The sequence below is a fragment of the Cucurbita maxima genome, unplaced genomic scaffold (genome assembly GCF_002738345.1).
Source record: "Cucurbita maxima cultivar Rimu unplaced genomic scaffold, Cmax_1.0 Cma_Scf00020, whole genome shotgun sequence".
In the NCBI taxonomy this organism is placed as follows: Eukaryota; Viridiplantae; Streptophyta; class Magnoliopsida; order Cucurbitales; family Cucurbitaceae; genus Cucurbita; species Cucurbita maxima.
In genome coordinates this window covers 3,543,774-3,561,793 of record NW_019272036.1, presented here as the reverse complement: position 1 = coordinate 3,561,793, position 18,020 = coordinate 3,543,774, and the positions used below count along the sequence as shown (strand labels likewise).

Sequence of the window (18,020 nt, the reverse complement as noted above, 5' to 3'; positions counted from 1 at the left end):
ATAATCACTCTCAGAATTTCAGAAGCAGCCTCAACTGACTCCTTGTTCCACAACTTAAACATAAGTACCATTAGATGAAATGTTTAGGTTATAAATATTGATTTGTACAATTCCCAAACTGCACGGCTACAGTTATATGCTTTTGTAATATAAATTCCACATACCCTCAGAAGGGCTGGCGTGCATGTACACAGGTCTCCATGTTTGGGTGACTGTTTTGGGCTTCTTCTTCTGGTCAGCAGCACTCCAGAATTCCTTTTTACCAGTCATATTCGCATTCAGGCTCCAACCATTATCAGCATAGAGTCCCTGACGCATTGGAATAGAAGTCAGTTTTATAAGGATTAGAAGCTAGTCCACCACCAGTTTATTACTAAGAACATCATTTCAACATCCAAATTCAGGCTCAGATCGTGTTAAATTACTATTCAACTCTAAAGCTTAAGCTGATAAATAAGGCATATCTAATCATATCCTTAATCTACCCTTCCTCTCACTTGAACATAATCATCCTATTGTTAAATCACGACTAAACAACTGAACTCAAAGTAGATAAGTTATGGTATATTCAATCATTCGTTCATATTTTTAATAGAAAATCATTCCAACTTCAAATTAATAGTTAATATAATGAGCTCCAGAGCTAGATTACGAGCTGCTATATGACATATACGGACGTACATTTCAAGAGACGGTCGACTCTACAAAAGCAGCACAGCAGATTAAATACAGCCAAACAGAAAATCTTATAAAGAGAGCGAAACTTTCAATCCATGGATTGAGCTTGGATATCTCTGATTAACTGATAATTTTTCAAGTAATGTCGATCAAAACTTCCTCTCGATCTCAATCGATTGAATTAGAACAATTTGATTGATCAAAACATCCACTAATGTTAGGTTATATCCCGTTTCAAAAGATGAAGATGGAGCCAAATATCGAGCATTGTTAGGAAAGCGATAAGCTCAGAAATTTGTAGAATTACAAGATTTGTAGAGCATTGCTTAAGGAGATTTTCTCGGAATCCAAACAGAGTTTTTATTTTTATGAATCATACCTGAAAAGAGACCTGCAAACTACCATTCGCAACCCCTGCCTGGTCGACCGGACCTGCACAGATCATTCAGCATAATGGACGAGAAAGGAATTCGCACGTACCTTCTCCACGTGCGAAGGATGAAATATGGAAATATAAACGATTAATTAATTACATTATAAATAATTGCGGTGGAGGAATAAGAATATATACGTAAATTTTATGCTTAAATTTATAATATTATTCGTTTCCCCATCAAGTTCTTGTGGGCCATAGAGGAAGCCTAGCCCCTCCCTCAAATACCACCATTTTCCTACTTTATATTTTTTTAATTAAATTATAAATTTATATTTAATTTTATATTTAATTTTATATTTTCAAAAAATAAGGTTGTACTTTTTTTTATACCCGTAATTAATCTCTATAGTTACGATTAGTCATATAAAAGGTTTGTTGTAAATAAGTGATTGTCTACTAACGAGCATGAAATATCTTTTTGCTGATAATTCATTAGCAACTTTTGAGGTTCAAACAAGGTCAAACATAGTCCATTTAGGGGTAATAACCTCTTGGCTTGGCTTTATGCACGCACCTGTTGTATTCAGTACGAACCATCAACAACTCGAAAAGCATCCATTCTAATAAATCTGAAATTGCAATGGCACGGGAGTCTGTCCAGATCAACGATGTTCTCGATATCCGGAGGTGCCTTAAAAATGCTCTCTCTAATTTAATTGGCAGCCATTAGAGAGCCCCCATAGGACCTCCCATTCTTTCTTTTCCATGGTTTGCCTTGGAATATTATTTGGGTGCAAAAGGTCTCGCTCCCCCACAGACCATCTTCTCTCAGCTTTATTCCTCATTGCCATTCTTTCCTTTCTCCGTCTCCTCTGCTACCTCCTTCCTCGCTTCTTTAAACAATCCTGTTGTCGTCGTTGTCGTCCACGCCATGACCGGAATCCCGATCCTGCCACCATCGTCGAGCCTCCACTGCAGACTGATGTCACCCATCTTCACCAACCAACTCCTCTGCCAGAAAACAACCTTCTTACCGCCTCTGCACCACCTGCAGATACTCCTCTTCCTGCTTTCTCGAGATAATACAGCATGTTTCGAGTCGTTTTCGCATCGAACATGCTGTTCTTATTGTCCCTTTTGTGCTTTTGATTGTTCGGGTTATGCGGTATACCGATGTCATCCGTGCTAAGGTATGAAATCAAAGTGATTTGAGAGCTGTGTATCAAACGGATTCACTCTTAGTTTAAGAGAAAGGCAATAAAAATCAACTTTTTAACACACAAGCAGAAAAATGTTAGCATTTGTTAAGATTATGCATCAGTTTGTAACATAATGAACAATCTTGGTTGTCTCCAACGTCTTGCTTGGGACTTCATCTCGCTAGTTTCGGTTGTTTCACTTCTCTATGGCACTTGGCGCTGCAATTTAATGAGCAGACATGTCTTTACATCATATTGAGCTTCTTTACATATGCATCTATCCAAAAAAAAGCTTATGAAAAACGAGTATGTTAAGCATTTGATTATGCTCAACTTTCCTAATCCAATTGCTTCAGAACTTTTCATGATTTGGAGTCTTTTACATGAACATGAACATGCACGTTTTTCAGTAATAAAAAAGAGGGCGTAGAAACCTCTCCCTCCCTGGTTGAGGCATATTAAAACCATGAAATTAACGGCTATACGCAATGGGTCAAAGCAGACAATATCTACTAGTAGTGGGCTTCAACTATTTCAGAACAATTAATCATAGCAAAACATTTGGATTAAAGTTGACTATATGAAACATATTGATCGTCATGACATCATGTTTGTCTTCTTTAGACTTTAAAACGCATGTGGTAGAGAGAGGTTTCCACACCGCCCTAAAGAAGACGATAAATAAATGAAGATGACGACCTAGCGCATTGGAGATAATGGAATAAAAATCTTTACCACTTCTTAGGCGAAAGCAACACAGCTGCTTCCCCTAATTTAACCTCACATCCATTACTCCCACAGAAAACCCATTTGGCAGAAGACCCATCAACACAGCCCCTTCCTTTTTCGCCGATTACATAATTGACATGAAACCACATCATTTCCTTCAATTGATTAGTTCAGAACAGTGTTAGATCCACGGGTTGCCGAGAAAAAAATTAAATATCATGAATAAAAACATTACAACTAATTATACTTTATAAGCTTTACAAATCATTTGTTTATTAATAAAAAGTTTGAAGTTTAGATAACAGAAAGAAAATTAACAATATAGTTGAAAAGATTTCATACTCACCTTCTAATGTGGACAGATTTAATCAGAGGGAGAGAAAGAGAAGAAGAATATGTACAATTTGATTCTGTAAGTAAAAGTGTTTGTCAATAAGAATTGGGAAGCTCAGGCCTACAAAATGCGACTTATTAACATCCTTCCTAGTTGCCATCAACATTTTCTGTAAAATGTGAACTGCGGTGTACCTGTTGAACGGGAAAAAGATGGGAAAAAAAAACAAACAAAAAAAGAAAAAACAACTCAATCAAAAGGCTGAGTTGCATCAGATCATGAATGCCTGGCCTCATCTGCAGGCGAAGACTCGGAATCTGCTGGGTTTGGCGTGAATTTTTTGTTGAAATTACATACACGAGGGTGTTGAATTATCACAAAAATAGATTCCTTCGAACTTTCCATTTGGGAGAGCGAGGTCGGCTGCGTCGAATAAACAGAGTCTCTCAATACAATGTATTGTAGAAGTAATATGTTTAAGAACATCAAAATGAAAATGAAACTGAAACTGAAATAACATAACTAGCTCAAAGAATCTACCACGCCAATTTGCCAATTATGACTGTTAAACTCTCTAAATGTTGATGCATCCACGTCCTGTAATTCTTGCAGCAATTAGTAAAGCAAGAGAATTCAGGTGGTGTCAAATTCAAAATTGCATCTGAAGGATGGCCCCTTCAACTTTAAGCAATGCTCATTATCGATCTTCACTAACACTATTTTGTATGATTCTAATAAATTACCTTGCTAGTAAATTTTACAAGTCAACAAAAGATTAAGAGAGAAAAAAGATTTCTGGGTTGGTCTCTGTATTGATTCTAATATAATACTTACAACGCTGTAAATAGGAGGGACAATCCTATTCTCTTCAGACTTAAAAGTTTGCATAACAGAGAAACGGGAGGCCAAGTCTTGGGACCTAAAGATCCAGCTGCAATATGGAGAGGAAAAAGCCAATAACCTTAAGACTGAAATTCTCCCAAACAAAATTAAGCTATTCTCATAAAAGTATGATCATATACATATACATATACATATACATACCCGATGTAGCAGAAGATGCAGAAGAGGGCCCATTCTCGTACCAACAGACGAAGCCAGTAAATTTCCACTGAATCATCCATGTTCAGGAATATCTGAAAACCAAACAAAAGACTAAGGAGTGAGGACTGATCCATATATAACATATAAAATCGATTTAACGATAAGATGCCATATCGAATCATACCATAATTTCTGCCATGACAACAATTTGCATTATTCCCCGAAATTTTCTGTGTAATATATATGAAAGTAGCACATCAGAAACAAGATTTACCATCTAAATATGACATGTAGATAAGAGTCTACAAAGTAATTGCATACTTGAACATCTTGTATTTCGTTAGAATGGCATCGTGCATTGCTTGAACGTCCTCTTCCATAATGAAACTCAATTGTCCTTGCAATGCCAGTAGATTTTGATATATGTGGTGGAAAATCACATAGAAGGAAATGAAGTAATTAAGCAGAAGTAAGACCTGGATCAAATAGGAAGCTGGGATTGAGAATCAAGGGAGGTGAAATCGTGCAACAGCAATCATTTCTAAAGCATGAGGCTACAGCTCAGTAAACTCACAGAGAAGTACGGTATGGAAGCTCGGTAACCAACAAGCGTCAAATAAAATATACAGCCAATCGAAGCAGTAGTTCGTCGCTCAGAAACTGAAAGGTGCTCGGACATGATGCAATAGCCATGAGAAATAAGTAAAAAGGACACAACAGAAGCCGTCTGAAAGAGCACTCCAGTTACATAAACCCCAAATGACATCCATAAGGAGCATGTCTCAATGTAAAAACATGAATACCTGCGATTGTAGATTAAATAGGAGTTCAAATGGGCCAAGAGAAACTATAAATTTTGGGAATACAAAGTCCCAGATCATGGTATATGAGTAAGGACAACTTTCTCCATTGGCAAGAAGCTTTTTGGAGAACCCAAAACAAAGTAACGAAGAGCTTATACCCAAAGTGGACAATATCATAGTATGAAGATATGTCGAAATTGGTTGTCCCTAATAAGAAAAGTAAAGAATAAAATTACAAGATTTGCAGACTAGTCTCATTTCAAATCAGATCAAGGGAAGATTTCACGTCGATATTGAATTCCAATTTAACAGTTTATAACACTATTTACCAGAAACAAAAAAGGAAAGGAAAAATAGATTGAACATACCAAAAAAGGAAAGATAAAGTTAGCTGCAAAGCTTTGAGAAGAGGAATGGAGGCGAGTGACCACTGCAAGTTATTGGTCTGCTCTCGAGCAACAACAATCCATTAAAAAAAAATGAAAAAGAAGTCACAATTAATACAAAATCCACACCTGAAGCAACAAAAACGACGATGATTGAAAATCCAGAAGAAAATGCTAAATACATAATTGTGAAAGAAGAATACGCATACAGTTAAAAGAACTTATTCGTCATTTTCTGAAGGCGACAATTTCTAATCTCCGTAACAACGTGAAAGGGGGAAATTAATTAATTATTGTTGAATTGCTTGCAAAACAAGACGAACGAGTAACTCGGAAATCAAGTACCGAGTCAAAACCGAAAGAAGCGAGAAAATTAAATAATCTAACAAACCTATCGATATAATCCTCTCGAATCAAAGAGTGCATAGAGATCAAATTAAAACAGATAAACGCCGTTTAGTTTGCCCGAATCAAGCGATATACAAAATTACGTATGATTAAACCGAATCAAAACGATCAAAGTTGGCTCCATCAATACAGAAATTGATCCATTCAGAGAGTTCACTTCAAGAACTGATAAACAACTAAAAGATTCATCAAAATCCACCAAATCAGCTGTTAGCCTAAACTGATTTCAAACTCTTCCCACATAATCAAAGTTGAACAAACAGTGAACAGAAAGAAAGTATTCGAACCTGAAAGTGACGGTTCTTGTAGATGTTAACAGTCCAGGAGCAGGCGGAGAGTAGCCAAATGAAGGAGAAGGCCAAGTAGATAGAAGGAAGAGGCCGATACAAGTCGTCGACTCCGATGGGATGCGACTTGTCGACACTGTCGGACACGTTCATTCTTCTAACGAAGATTGAAGATAGTGTCCCCTTTTTTGGGTCGTGGAATTAAGTGCCTATTTTCCCGCTTTATATGCAGCAATTCTAATAAATATATATATATATATATATTGCATGTTTCTGCTTACGTGGAAATCTATTTTCATTCTTTTGTCCAAAAACGAATAATAAAATCAATATATATATATATATATATATATATATATATATATTAAGCAAGAGTGTTAACAATATTTTGTCCCTGTTGAAAATTAATTAAGATCTTAAATTGGAATAAATGGGGAATATTAAAACATTTAAATAATAATAATTTGGTAATTAAATTTATTGTTGGCATAAGTGACATACAGAAAATGTGGGCACGTCGGTCGGGAAATGAGGTTGGTGGTGTGATGTCCTCCTAACCACTTTCCCCAAATTCACCCCAATTTTTTGGACCATCAACTCCACCTAAACCCCACCTAATAAGATTGAATATGGTTCATAGGACGTGCAGCCCATGTTAACCGCTTTTGGTCGGAACATACTTCCATCTAAAGATTTGGGAACACCCACAAATAATAATATTCTAATCATGAAAAATGAATAAATAAATAAATAAATAAAATAATTTAAAGGCTGATATATGAATGTAGCGTCAGGTAAACAAACTTACTACCAACTTACTTTCACTTTCCTTTTCTTCTAATATTTCTAATCCATTCAACCAAATTCAAACCCATATAAAACATTTCAAAGCTTACTGTTTCATTCTTTTCTCTCTTTTATTTTCTTTTATTATTATTATTATTTTTTTTTTTTGGATTTGAAATAAGTATATTGATATTTTATTTAAATAATAATATAAATATCAATACATAAGCCATTTATTATTAGCTCAAAAGTGGATGATTGGATCGTTCGTTATCACGATGATTTAACTAAAAATTAATAAAATATTACCATATCGGGTAAGAAAGTAGCTATTTCTTATTGGGCTTCGATTTCGAATTTGGGATTGAGTAATATCACCGGCCCAAGGAGGATAAGCCCAATAAGGCACAAACTAGGTTGGCCCAATACATGGCCCGTAAGGCCTAATTAATAACATTATTAATTAAAAAAAATAGTTGGGAGCAATTTACAAATAGAATACGTTAACATACTGGTAAATAATATAATAAAAAAAATTAATTATCAAATCATGGCAACATTATAATAATTTCCCATTATATTTATAATTATATTATTAAATATCAATTTCAACAAAATTGACACATTTCTATTCAACATTGACTCAATATTGTCTATATAAATTATTAAATAATTATTACTCCATTATCGATGCAAATGAATATATATAATGATAGTGTTACTATTTTTTTTTTAATTTTTTGTTAAATTTTAAATAACATAATTTGAAAACAAAAATCGAGATATAATTATAATTATTTACTTTAACATTATATTATTTACAAAATTATAAAAGGTATCTTTTGATTAAATCATAGCATCTTCATTTTAGATCTCGATTCAATTATTTAGTTTAAATATTATTAATAAAAGAAAACAGAATATTACAATTTTTTAAAATCAATATTAGACTCAAAATAATTAATTACAAATACATATTTGTGAATTGCTTATCGGAATCATATATGCAATTATTTTTTAATTGTTTTTTATAATTAAGACAGATTTGTCAAGAGTCAGAAAAATAAGAAAATTCCAGCAGCCAATTGGAGGGGAGAAGAAAGATAGAAACCCTAAAATGGTGGGTCCCCTCGGACTTATTTGTGATTTGGGTCCTACCCTCTTTCATATATTAGAATAATAATAATTTAAAAAAAATATATTATTTTTAGTGTTTTATAACAATTTTAATAAATTTATTGATCAAATAGGAGTTGAAAAATATAATTAAAATTTTAATTAATTAATTGTATATGAAAAGAGCTTAATTAATTAATTATAATCAAAATTCAATTGTACAAATATATATATATATATTCTCAATAAATAGGGTAGGTTATATTTATTACAACTGGAATAAAATTGTTTTTTTAAAAATGAATTTTATCTAAAAAGGGATAAAGACGGCGACGTTTAAAAATTACCAAAATGGTAATTTAGTAAAAAATATATTTATTATTATTATTTAAATCTGTGTTCCTAGGGGCTAGGAGCGGCCCCAACGACATTCCCTACAAAAGCTTCTCATTGCTATATTCGAACAGAGCATCAAATCCACGGACTCTGTTACAAATGGCGAAGCCAAAGAGCTCATACCCCACTACTCCACCACCACTTTCTTCTTCATTTCCCTCCACCCGACCGGTTCCCGGTGCCGGACCGGCTCAACCAGACCCACCGCCCCGCAAGAGAACCAGAGACTGCAACAGACATCCTGTTTTCAGAGGCGTACGGAAGAGAAGCTGGGGTAAATGGGTGTCGGAAATCCGCCAGCCGCGTAAGAAATCCCGAATTTGGCTAGGCACTTTTCCCACGCCGGAAATGGCAGCGCGTGCACACGACGCGGCTGCGTTGTGCATTAAAGGTGACTCGGCTACCCTCAATTACCCTGAACTCGCCTCATATTTGCCCCGCCCGGCGTCGCTCATGCCGCACGATATTCAAGCAGCCGCCGCTAAAGCGGCGGCGATGGCCACTGCATTGCCCTCGCCATCGGAGGAGGAGGAGGAGGAGCTTAGTGAGATTGTGGAGTTACCGAATATAGAAGACGATTTTGGTACTGAGTCACTGAACGAGTTCAAATTGGTTGCTGAATCGTGGGAATGGTGGGAGTACGTGGCAATGCCGTTGGCGGCAGAATTCGACGGCTGTTCTTTCTCCGACCAATTGGCGGCGGAGGACAGTTTATTCCCCTGCAGCTTTTATGGTGCTCTGTGGGATTAATTACCTCGGGGTTGCCAGGTAAAATTGGCGACAATTCACGCGGTAAAAAATATATAAATTATTGCTTTACTCGATAGCCATTAGCCACCGAGGTTATTTAAATTTTAAGAAAAAAACAATATAATTGATATTCTTGTAAGATATTAAAAATGTATTGAAATTAAATACTGTGATATATTTGTTATTCTAATCCTTAGTTTCCAGGTTGTCTAATTTTGGAGTTCTTCAATTATTTTCAAAATAAGGTCGATTAATAATTTAGTTAAATGAATGTTTCCCTTCAAAAAATAATTATTATTTAGATAAATGTCTTTTTTACCCTTTGATAATGACTATAAATAAATTGACATGGCTTAAAATTATAATTATTGGTTTTGTAATATTCATACTTTTATATTCTATATTTAATAATAATTTTATTTAGTATTTAAGGCCAAAATTTTTGAGAAATTTAAGATTTTAGTAGCTAATTTCCAATATAAATATTTAATGGATGAAAAATAAGAGAAAATTACCAGTTGAATTACTTTTGTATTAATTTATTTAATTGTTGATTGAATTATTTCAAGAAAAAAGCGATAATGAATTTCAACTACGCTTATGTTCACAATCAAATGAGAGTTAATTAATTAAAATATTAATAATTCTAAAAAAACAGAATTAAAACTATAGTTTAAACTTTTAAACGGTAATAAATTTGAAAATGGCATTATAAATTTGTTGATAAAATTTTAATAGCCCCATTTAAGAAAATAAAGAGTGGGGATAGATTTAAGAGATAAGATTGAGGAGAGAGAGAGAGAGAGTACCGTTGGCGTTGGGCGGATGGGATGAAGTCGGAACGCGAATTGGGATTTTGTCAAGTGTACCGTTAGTGGGACCCACACACTTTACCACTAAAGACAAAAACAAACGAGACTTTAATGTTATTAAATTAATATTATCTGTTTATTATATTCATGAAAGAGAAGAAATTTTAAATTTTAAATATCAAAACGTTTCCTTATTTGACGTCGGATGACGTGACACTGTTAAATAATTCCATCACGTGATTGGATGATTGGAAAGAAGTTAATGTTAAAAGTTAAAGCTCTCATGGGGTGCATCCAACTCGGCAATCGACAACCCGAACCAACCCAACCAAAATTATAAGAGTTGTTTTGCACGAACGGAGACAACAAAGCTATACGTAGAAATCAGATTCCACTACATCTGAGAATGTGCAGATCGAGGGCTCATCAAGATTGATTACATCCGAACAGAGGAACAACTTGGAGACATTTTCACCAAGTCCCTGGCACGGGTGAAATTTGAAGAACTACGCTCAAAGATCGGAGTTCAAATAATAAGGTAGATATACCACAGGTTTTAGGAAGAGATTGTTAGATAAAACCTAGGTTTGTTGAGTTGTTCCTTATTTAGATTCACACGAGTGACACACATTTAGTTGGCCACTCTCCAAGAACAACTTGGAGACATTTTCACCAAGTCCCTGACGCGGGTGAAATTTGAAGAACTACGCTCAAAGATCGGAGTTCAAATAATAAGGTAGATATACCACAGGTTTTAGGAAGAGTTCAAATTATTTAGATTCACACGATTTCAGAATACCTCCATTTGCCCATTTGACAAAACACGTCGAATGGATCACCAAAGTTTTAGACGACAATTTTGTAGGGAGTGACACACATTTAGTTGGCCACTCTCCAGCCATTTTTAGGATAGTTTATATTTAAATAGGAAATTTGTTCCCAATATCGAATAACCTGATTTTGAAAGCAGTCAAAATTTCAGTCATTCTCTCTCTTTTATTTTACGCATTTTATTTTTCTTCTAACAACCTCCCGTCGACGATTTCCTCTCACCGAATTTCTCTGGCTGATTATCGAAAAACAACAGACAACTCGACAACCCAACCCGAAAATAGAAGGTTGGGTTGGGTTACTAATCCAACCAACCCGAACTTTTGGGTTGGGTCAAAAATATCCCTTAACCCAACCCAACCCGGACTATGTACACCCCTGCATTTTTAATGCATATTGAACACAAACCTATTCTAAATAATATAATTTATGGGATCCAACTACTCAACTCAAATAGTAAAAATGGGATAGGGTTAGTTTTTTTTAAGAGTTTAGGTTTAGTTGAAGGTTTTTAAAAATATTCGACATTTGTAATCGAAGTATGCGTTATACCTCTTAAATGTTTGATATTTGAGTTTTATAAAATTTTAGTTATTGATGTAAATTATATCACGTATAGTTAAGAATTGTGTATATATTTAGCATGAACTCTAGTGACTTGCTTTGTGCTTTCCGAAAAGATTTCATGTCAGGAATTTGTTTTTTTGTTTGTGTGGGAAACATTTGTAGAAAATGGAGTGAGATCTTTGGTCGTTACTTTCCTAGTAAATTTCAAACACAACCAGACAAAGAAAAAGGTTTGGAGCTAAAAGTCAGCCATTATATTTCCCGACGCGTACAGAAACTCGACAATAAATTGAAGGCTACCCCTAAACTTCACGGAAAACGGTGTGTGAAACGAAATTAATTTTTGTTCCAAAATAAAAATAAATAAATAAAGGAAACTGCCCCAATTGACTTGGTGTTAAAGTCAATCAGCTAAGCTTCCAAGAATTTGTTCCATCAATTTCTTATAAATCCCACCCTCATTATCCTCCTCCACTCATTCAATCGCTTTGCAATGGATCAGAATCTCTTGCAGCCAAATTCAGTGACAGAAAACGAAGCAATTAACCCGCAACACGTCGATGCGGTCGATGCCGATACGGCGAACGAAGCCGTCGAGTCGCCATTTCATGAAGCTTGTCGCCACGGACATGTCAAAGTCGTTGAGGCGCTTCTTAAGGCCAATCCCAATGTTGCTTCAAAACGAAACGCCGACAAACTCACTGGCTTTTCACTTGCTTGTTCCCAGGGCCATCTCGATGTCGTGGCCCTTTTATTAGCTGAAAATGGAGCCTCGAGCTATGAGGAAGATGTCGGCGAACAGAGTTGTATTCATGGAGCTGCGTCGAATGGGCACACGGATGTGGTGAGAGAGCTGGTTAATGCGAGTCCAAAATTGGCACACTTGGCGGACTCGAATGGGAACTTGGCGTTGCATATAGCTTGCAGCAAAGGGTTGAGAGAAATGGCATGGACGTTGCTGCAACGCGATGCGAATATGAGTATGCAGTACAACAACAATGGGTACACGCCGTTGCATTTGGCTGTCATGAATGGCAAAGTTGTAATTCTTGAAGAATTTCTGTCGTTGGCTTCTTCATCCTTTTACCAATCCACAAAAGAGGGAGAAACCATCTTCCATCTCGCCATTCGTTATGGCTGGATCGATGCGTTTGTTTACTTGTTCCATATCTCTAACGGATCGAACCTATTGAACTGTCGTGATCGTTACAATAACACTGTTCTTCATGTTGCTGTTGGTGCTCAACGTTATCAGGTAAATTCAATTGAAAAAACCAATTTAAATTATGAAATGAAATCAAACAATTATTTATGAAATCCCCTGCAGATAGCAGAGTTTTTGATCAGGAAAACAGGGGTGGAGATAAATTCCAGGAATTACAAAGGACAAACCGCCCTTGATATACTCGATCAAATCGGAGACACGCCGGAGAATCGCCGACTGGAAAGTTTACTGATTAAATTCGGTGGCCGGAGATACTCCGAAGTGTTATCCCCTTCACAATACACCGACATGTCCACCATTTATCAGACCAACGCCGCCGCTTCCTCTTCCAGCCCCTCCTTGTGGAGCCACGTGGATGGAAGAAGCCAAGAACTAATCGTCCCAACCATGATTCCGTCGGACTCAAAATTTGCCGATCAGTTTTCGACTAAATCGGAGGCGGAAAAAATACCATCCCCTGTTTTAACCGACCACGACCGTAAAATTAACTCCCATGTGAAACGACACCGTGTCAAAATGTACACGGAGGCACTCCAAAACGCGAGAAACACGATTGTTTTGGTGGCGATTTTAATCGCGACGGTGACATTCGCCGCCGGGATAAACCCACCCGGCGGAGTGTACCAACAAGAAGACGAGAAAAACAAAAGGAAAGTAGGGCAATCGACGGTGAGCGACACGTTAGCTTTCAGAATCTTCATGGTGTGTAACGACGTGGCATTGTTCACGTCGTTGGGGTTGGTGATCGTTGTGATCAGCGTGGTTCCGTTTCGGCGGAAGCCGCAGATTGTGATGGTAATGGTAGCGCAGAAGGTGATGTGGGTGGCGGTGGCGTTCATGGCGACGGGGTACGTGGCGGCGATTTGGGTGGTGGTACCACGCGATGAGGGTGTTGGGAATTGGGTGTCGGTGGTTACGGCGGTGAGTGGGGGTATTTTGGGAGTAGTATTTATTGGATTGACTGTGATGTTGATCGAGCACCATGTGCATAAATCGAAGAAACAAAGAAGAAGAAGAAATGGAAGAAAAGAAAATTCAGCCAAGACGGAAAGTCAGAATTCGGATATTGAGAATTGTTACCAAAGAGGATATCGCTCTTTCTAAACTGAAAAATAACCAAAATCCAACCTTTATGATAGATAATTATATATAATAATTTGATGTATATACCCTCTATATACCTATATCTTTTAAGATGCATCTCTCTTATTCTTTGTGTTCATCTAGATTGAGTATGTAAGTGGTGTGATTTCCAATTGGAACTCGAAACTTACACTAAAAGCTCTCCAATTGGAACTCGGAATTAAAAACAATTTCTAAAGAGATTGAATTATATAAGATGAACGTTATTCTTCAAAAGAAAGAACAGAGAGCAAATATGCATGAGAAGTTGTGTTATATAAAATCAAGACATCTCAATTATATAATATGAAAAATATTTAAAGATATAATGGGTTGACCAAAACTTTAGAAATAAAATAAAATTAGACTAAGAGATGTTCCACCCGAAGAGAGGCTTCAATTAGAAGACATACAATTTCCCTAGTTCAAAAAATGGTTGCTACACTTAAATCTATCTCTTAACTTCATTTTAGAGAGAGAGTATAGTAAATCTCATAGATATTAACACTTTATTTTTATTTATTTTAGTGATCATCGCAAGTAAAAAAATCAAATCATTATTTTTTGAAATGATAATTGATGTCTAATTCACTAAACTCAGACACACTTATTTCTTAATCTCACATCAGGCTAGTTTTTAAGTATGATTCGAATCACTTTCCAAATATTTAAAAACATTTTTTTAATTGAAGGGCCTTATCTAGTGTTTGTGTCTCCCTTCATCATGAAAGGGATGGAGGAGGACTCTGAATGATTTACTATGTGGATTCCGAGATCTAAAAATTCAAATAGTTTACGAAAAAAAGAGAGTTAACAACCTCATTCTTTAAAACACTTGAGATCAAAGTTAATACACCATAAAACCACTAATAGCTATCTAAATGAACAATCTCAGCTAAAAAAACAGTGGGATGCTACCATGTATGCACACCGTACAAGTTTCATTTGATTTAAGGACACTATGAAACCAGAAGGGACAGAAAGAAACACCATATTCTTTACATTACGTTTTCCCATAGGCAGAAGGTTCATTTCTCATGAGGGTTCAGTTTTTGGAGAGCCAAATAACATATTGGATTGCAGAAGTTGTGAGCAAGCAGCAGGTAAAGAATGTGAAGGCAATAGATATGGCAACGTGGTTACAAAAGCGTTGTAAAGGCTTACAAAAGTTAGGCAGAGTTGTGTGCCGAATGCCAGTGCGATTCAGATTTGAGATCCCAGCTGCAGCGGATCCAGCACTCATCAGTGCATATGCCAAGGCCTGCGACCAGCACAACAAATTCTTGAAAAAACAGTCCTAATAGTACACTCCCTTTGATGAATCGCATAAAACAACCGTCTAGTCTCAAGAACATTTCTTCCAGAAATTATAATCAATATGCTACTCTTTCCCTTACCAGATCAACAGCGAAAATAAGCCAGGCTTGACTTCTGGAGCCAAGCACTGGGGACTTCCTGATAAGCTTGGAAGTAGTAACGAGAAGCTGCAGCAAAGAGTAGACAGCGACAGCCCCTGAAACTCCAACAAGATACCTGCACTCACCAAAAACTCACGGGGTTCAACGAATTTCAACTCATTAGAACAAAAACCCCACAACCCAATTTCTGTTTGATTCAACACGTAATTCATTTTTATAATAACACAAGTCTAAGCAAATGCAACAAACTCTTTATTTTATTATCCTTTAAAAAAGAATCAACACGGTGATCCATGGCACCATTGAAGCAATAAGAATAATAAAGAAAACGAAGAAATTATGCGGAAGGCAGTTGGTTAAAATTTTGTATAGATAGTCATAAACCGGTCCAGAAGAAGACAAACAGGAAACAGGGAATATTTTGAGGAAAGAAGAAATTGGGTTCACGGGTTCAATTCTGTTCATTACATTTAGACGAAGCCATAAAACTTGGATGAAGAGGTTCCAGATTCCATTTTCTCCATTCGAAGAAAGGCAGGTTTGTCAGCATCCAAACAGAGGAAAAACGACTGAATCAACCGTAAGATTTAATGTGGCCTTTACCAAAGTAGGCAAACCAGTAATAATGAAATCAAAAGTGTTCGGGAACGAAAAGAAAAAATAGATGACATTCTGTTTGGATGCGAAGAAAGCTCAGTAAGAAACAAAAAGAAAATGCAGTAAAATGTTTCCCCCAAAAGCAGACAGAAAACACCGTCCAATCCTTAGCCCTCCAATTTTCTCCTCTCCTCTCCTCCCTTGGATGAATATCTGAAGCATTCCAATGAAAGATTGAAGGAGAACAAACGATGAAGAGAGGCAAACAAGAAATTAAAAGTTACAGCAGTAATATAGTTACAGAGGATCGCCATTCCTCCACAGAGCAGTCACGTTTCAACTGATGGATCTCACGGTTCTTCCTTTCTTACAAGCCAATCACAGATTCAAATCACCAAAACCCCTAAGGCATTAAGCACCAACAAAACAAACGACGAAACTTACTCGAATACGTCCGAGAACGACCAGTTGGAATGAACGGGAAGTTCAAATCCGTAAATGGAAACAGTGCTAGACTCCGCCGCCGTAACCATCAACGACATTGCCGTCACCGACGTAGCAACACAAATCAGCCTCAGCATCAACTGACACAAATCAGCTCTCAGGCGGTCTAAGCTTCGGTCCGACGGTTCAATCAGTCCACCAATCGTGCCACTCTTGGACGCCATAGCCGCCACCTTCGTCATCTCCGGTAGCTGAACCGCTACCTCCGGCACAGACGACATTTTCCGGTCACCAGCCATATGGTAAAGTTTCAGGCAATCTTTCCGGTGGGATTCTCTGAGAGAATTCTGTGTTGTACCAGCGTTTTTGTGGAGAAAGTTTATAAATAAAATACAAGAGAGTTTATTTATATCATTCTGCCGCTCGGTATTTTGATTCCCTCCAATTTTTACCATCTTTCTTCTGCGGTAAAATAAATTTAAAAACACATTGAATAATCTTTTACCTACTGTAAATAGTAAATATGGGAGAGAGACTTTGGGGTGAGGAAGCCATATCTTTAGTATCAATTGTGAGCTAGTACTTGCCACTAGTACTCAATGTATCCGAGCTTGTCCTACAGATGTATTAGAAATGATACTTTGGGACAGATGTAAAGTCAAGCAAATAGCTTCGGCTCCAAGAACAGAAGACTGTGTTGGCGTTTATTTATAGCATAAAACAACTCGAAGCATGGGTCTAGCTTATTGATACGTTCTCAAAAAGCCCCCTTGAATCCATTTGATTTCTTTTTTTACTCTTTTTTCAAGGAAAGATTTGGTCTTACAGAGCAAATTGAGTTGTCCAGGTCGGATCGGACCAAGCCTTTTTCCTTGGAATTTTTTTCTTTGATCACTAATTTAGAAGGTTTAGGGTTTGGTGAGGAATTCAGTTTTCTCGAATAATTAAGTAGTTGTTAGGCTTTAAATGGAATTATTATGATTCTTGCCTAACTTACCAGATTCAAATCAACTTAATTTATAATAATTTTATAATAATTAAAAGAAATAGAGAGAAAAGATACTTAAAAATTAATTTTGTTAAGCTTTGGCGTTGTGATACCACTTGTTTATAAGCACCAATGCCACAACCTTCAAGGTTTTGATATTCAAATTGTTGTAACATAATGCCACTGGAGGTGTACATTCAACCCCACAACTCGCACCAACTCAACCCGAACTATAAGGGTTGGATTGGGTTAAATTAGCATTTTGGGTAGGGTGGGTTCATTTTTCTGAACCTGAACTGAATCGATTCGGTTTCGAGTTTATGGGAAAAATCTTCAAGTTGACTCGAGACAAATAAAACGTTCACTCCCGAGTTCGACGCCAGCCAAATACAAGTTATTCTAAAACATATTCTCAATTACTGTTTATTTAATTTTATAATTTCCTATCCTTATATTACTTTGAATTCATTTGTATTTGTTAGTAAACTTTTAATATATTTTATAAAATGTACGTATTTAATTGTCTTTAATTTTATGATAATGTTAAGTTTTTTTTGTGAACTTTTAATATATTTTATCTAAGATTGTAGGTGGGTCAAAAAAAAAATCCCCAATCCGACCATGTACACCCCTAAATGCCGCAACTAAAAAATGTTATGATACTCAATTATTGTAGTGAGAGCGAAAGAAAGATTAATCCCACTCACACACCTACAAACTGAAA

The 18,020-nt window shown here is 36.3% G+C and overlaps 4 protein-coding genes across 4 annotated transcripts; 2 read left to right on the top strand and 2 right to left on the bottom strand.

The window, feature by feature from the left end:
• Positions 1 to 3,263: 3,263 nt before the first annotated feature.
• LOC111494623 lies at positions 3,264 to 6,457 on the bottom strand. The gene is made up of 9 exons (XM_023144599.1): positions 6,245 to 6,457; positions 5,532 to 5,608; positions 4,935 to 5,163; positions 4,682 to 4,836; positions 4,545 to 4,590; positions 4,361 to 4,452; positions 4,151 to 4,247; positions 3,857 to 3,913; positions 3,264 to 3,739 (listed from the first exon to the last, which is right to left on the bottom strand). The coding sequence occupies exons 1-9, from the start codon at positions 6,395 to 6,397 to the stop codon at positions 3,593 to 3,595; spliced, it is 1,053 nt and encodes a 350-aa protein (XP_023000367.1). The 5' UTR covers positions 6,398 to 6,457; the 3' UTR covers positions 3,264 to 3,592.
• Positions 6,458 to 8,574: 2,117 nt separating this feature from the next.
• Positions 8,575 to 9,499, top strand: LOC111494646 (ethylene-responsive transcription factor TINY-like). Its single transcript, XM_023144621.1, has one exon. It carries the CDS (start codon positions 8,642 to 8,644, stop codon positions 9,290 to 9,292), a length of 651 nt encoding a protein of 216 aa, XP_023000389.1. The 5' UTR covers positions 8,575 to 8,641; the 3' UTR covers positions 9,293 to 9,499.
• Positions 9,500 to 11,995: 2,496 nt separating this feature from the next.
• On the top strand, positions 11,996 to 13,894 carry LOC111494887 (ankyrin repeat-containing protein At5g02620-like). Its single transcript, XM_023144871.1, has 2 exons — positions 11,996 to 12,757; positions 12,830 to 13,894. Exons 1-2 carry the CDS (start codon positions 11,996 to 11,998, stop codon positions 13,829 to 13,831), a joined length of 1,764 nt encoding a protein of 587 aa, XP_023000639.1. The 3' UTR covers positions 13,832 to 13,894.
• Positions 13,895 to 14,656: 762 nt separating this feature from the next.
• LOC111494645 (CASP-like protein 3A1) lies at positions 14,657 to 16,682 on the bottom strand. Its single transcript, XM_023144620.1, has 3 exons — positions 16,309 to 16,682; positions 15,247 to 15,382; positions 14,657 to 15,110 (listed from the first exon to the last, which is right to left on the bottom strand). The coding sequence occupies exons 1-3, from the start codon at positions 16,605 to 16,607 to the stop codon at positions 14,895 to 14,897; spliced, it is 651 nt and encodes a 216-aa protein (XP_023000388.1). The 5' UTR covers positions 16,608 to 16,682; the 3' UTR covers positions 14,657 to 14,894.
• Between the last annotated feature and the right edge of the window lie 1,338 nt (positions 16,683 to 18,020).

Excerpts from the sequence above, each read along its gene's own strand:
- LOC111494887 (XM_023144871.1), top strand. The coding sequence starts at position 11,996 with ATGGATCAGAATCTCTTGCAGCCAAATTCAGTGACAGAAAACGAAGCA. Across the intron at positions 12,758-12,829 it reads TTGGTGCTCAACGTTATCAG|ATAGCAGAGTTTTTGATCAG; the intron begins GTAAATTCAATT and ends AATCCCCTGCAG.
- LOC111494645 (XM_023144620.1), bottom strand. The coding sequence starts at position 16,607 with ATGGCTGGTGACCGGAAAATGTCGTCTGTGCCGGAGGTAGCGGTTCAG. Across the intron at positions 15,383-16,308 it reads TCGTTCTCGGACGTATTCGA|GTATCTTGTTGGAGTTTCAG; the intron begins GTAAGTTTCGTC and ends TGGTGAGTGCAG. Across the intron at positions 15,111-15,246 it reads TTATTTTCGCTGTTGATCTG|GCCTTGGCATATGCACTGAT; the intron begins GTAAGGGAAAGA and ends TGCTGGTCGCAG.
- LOC111494623 (XM_023144599.1), bottom strand. The coding sequence starts at position 6,397 with ATGAACGTGTCCGACAGTGTCGACAAGTCGCATCCCATCGGAGTCGAC. Across the intron at positions 4,837-4,934 it reads CTTCCATACCGTACTTCTCT|GTCTTACTTCTGCTTAATTA; the intron begins GTGAGTTTACTG and ends TATTTGATCCAG. Across the intron at positions 3,740-3,856 it reads ATAATTGGCAAATTGGCGTG|CCGACCTCGCTCTCCCAAAT; the intron begins GTAGATTCTTTG and ends TATTCGACGCAG.
- LOC111494646 (XM_023144621.1), top strand. The coding sequence starts at position 8,642 with ATGGCGAAGCCAAAGAGCTCATACCCCACTACTCCACCACCACTTTCT.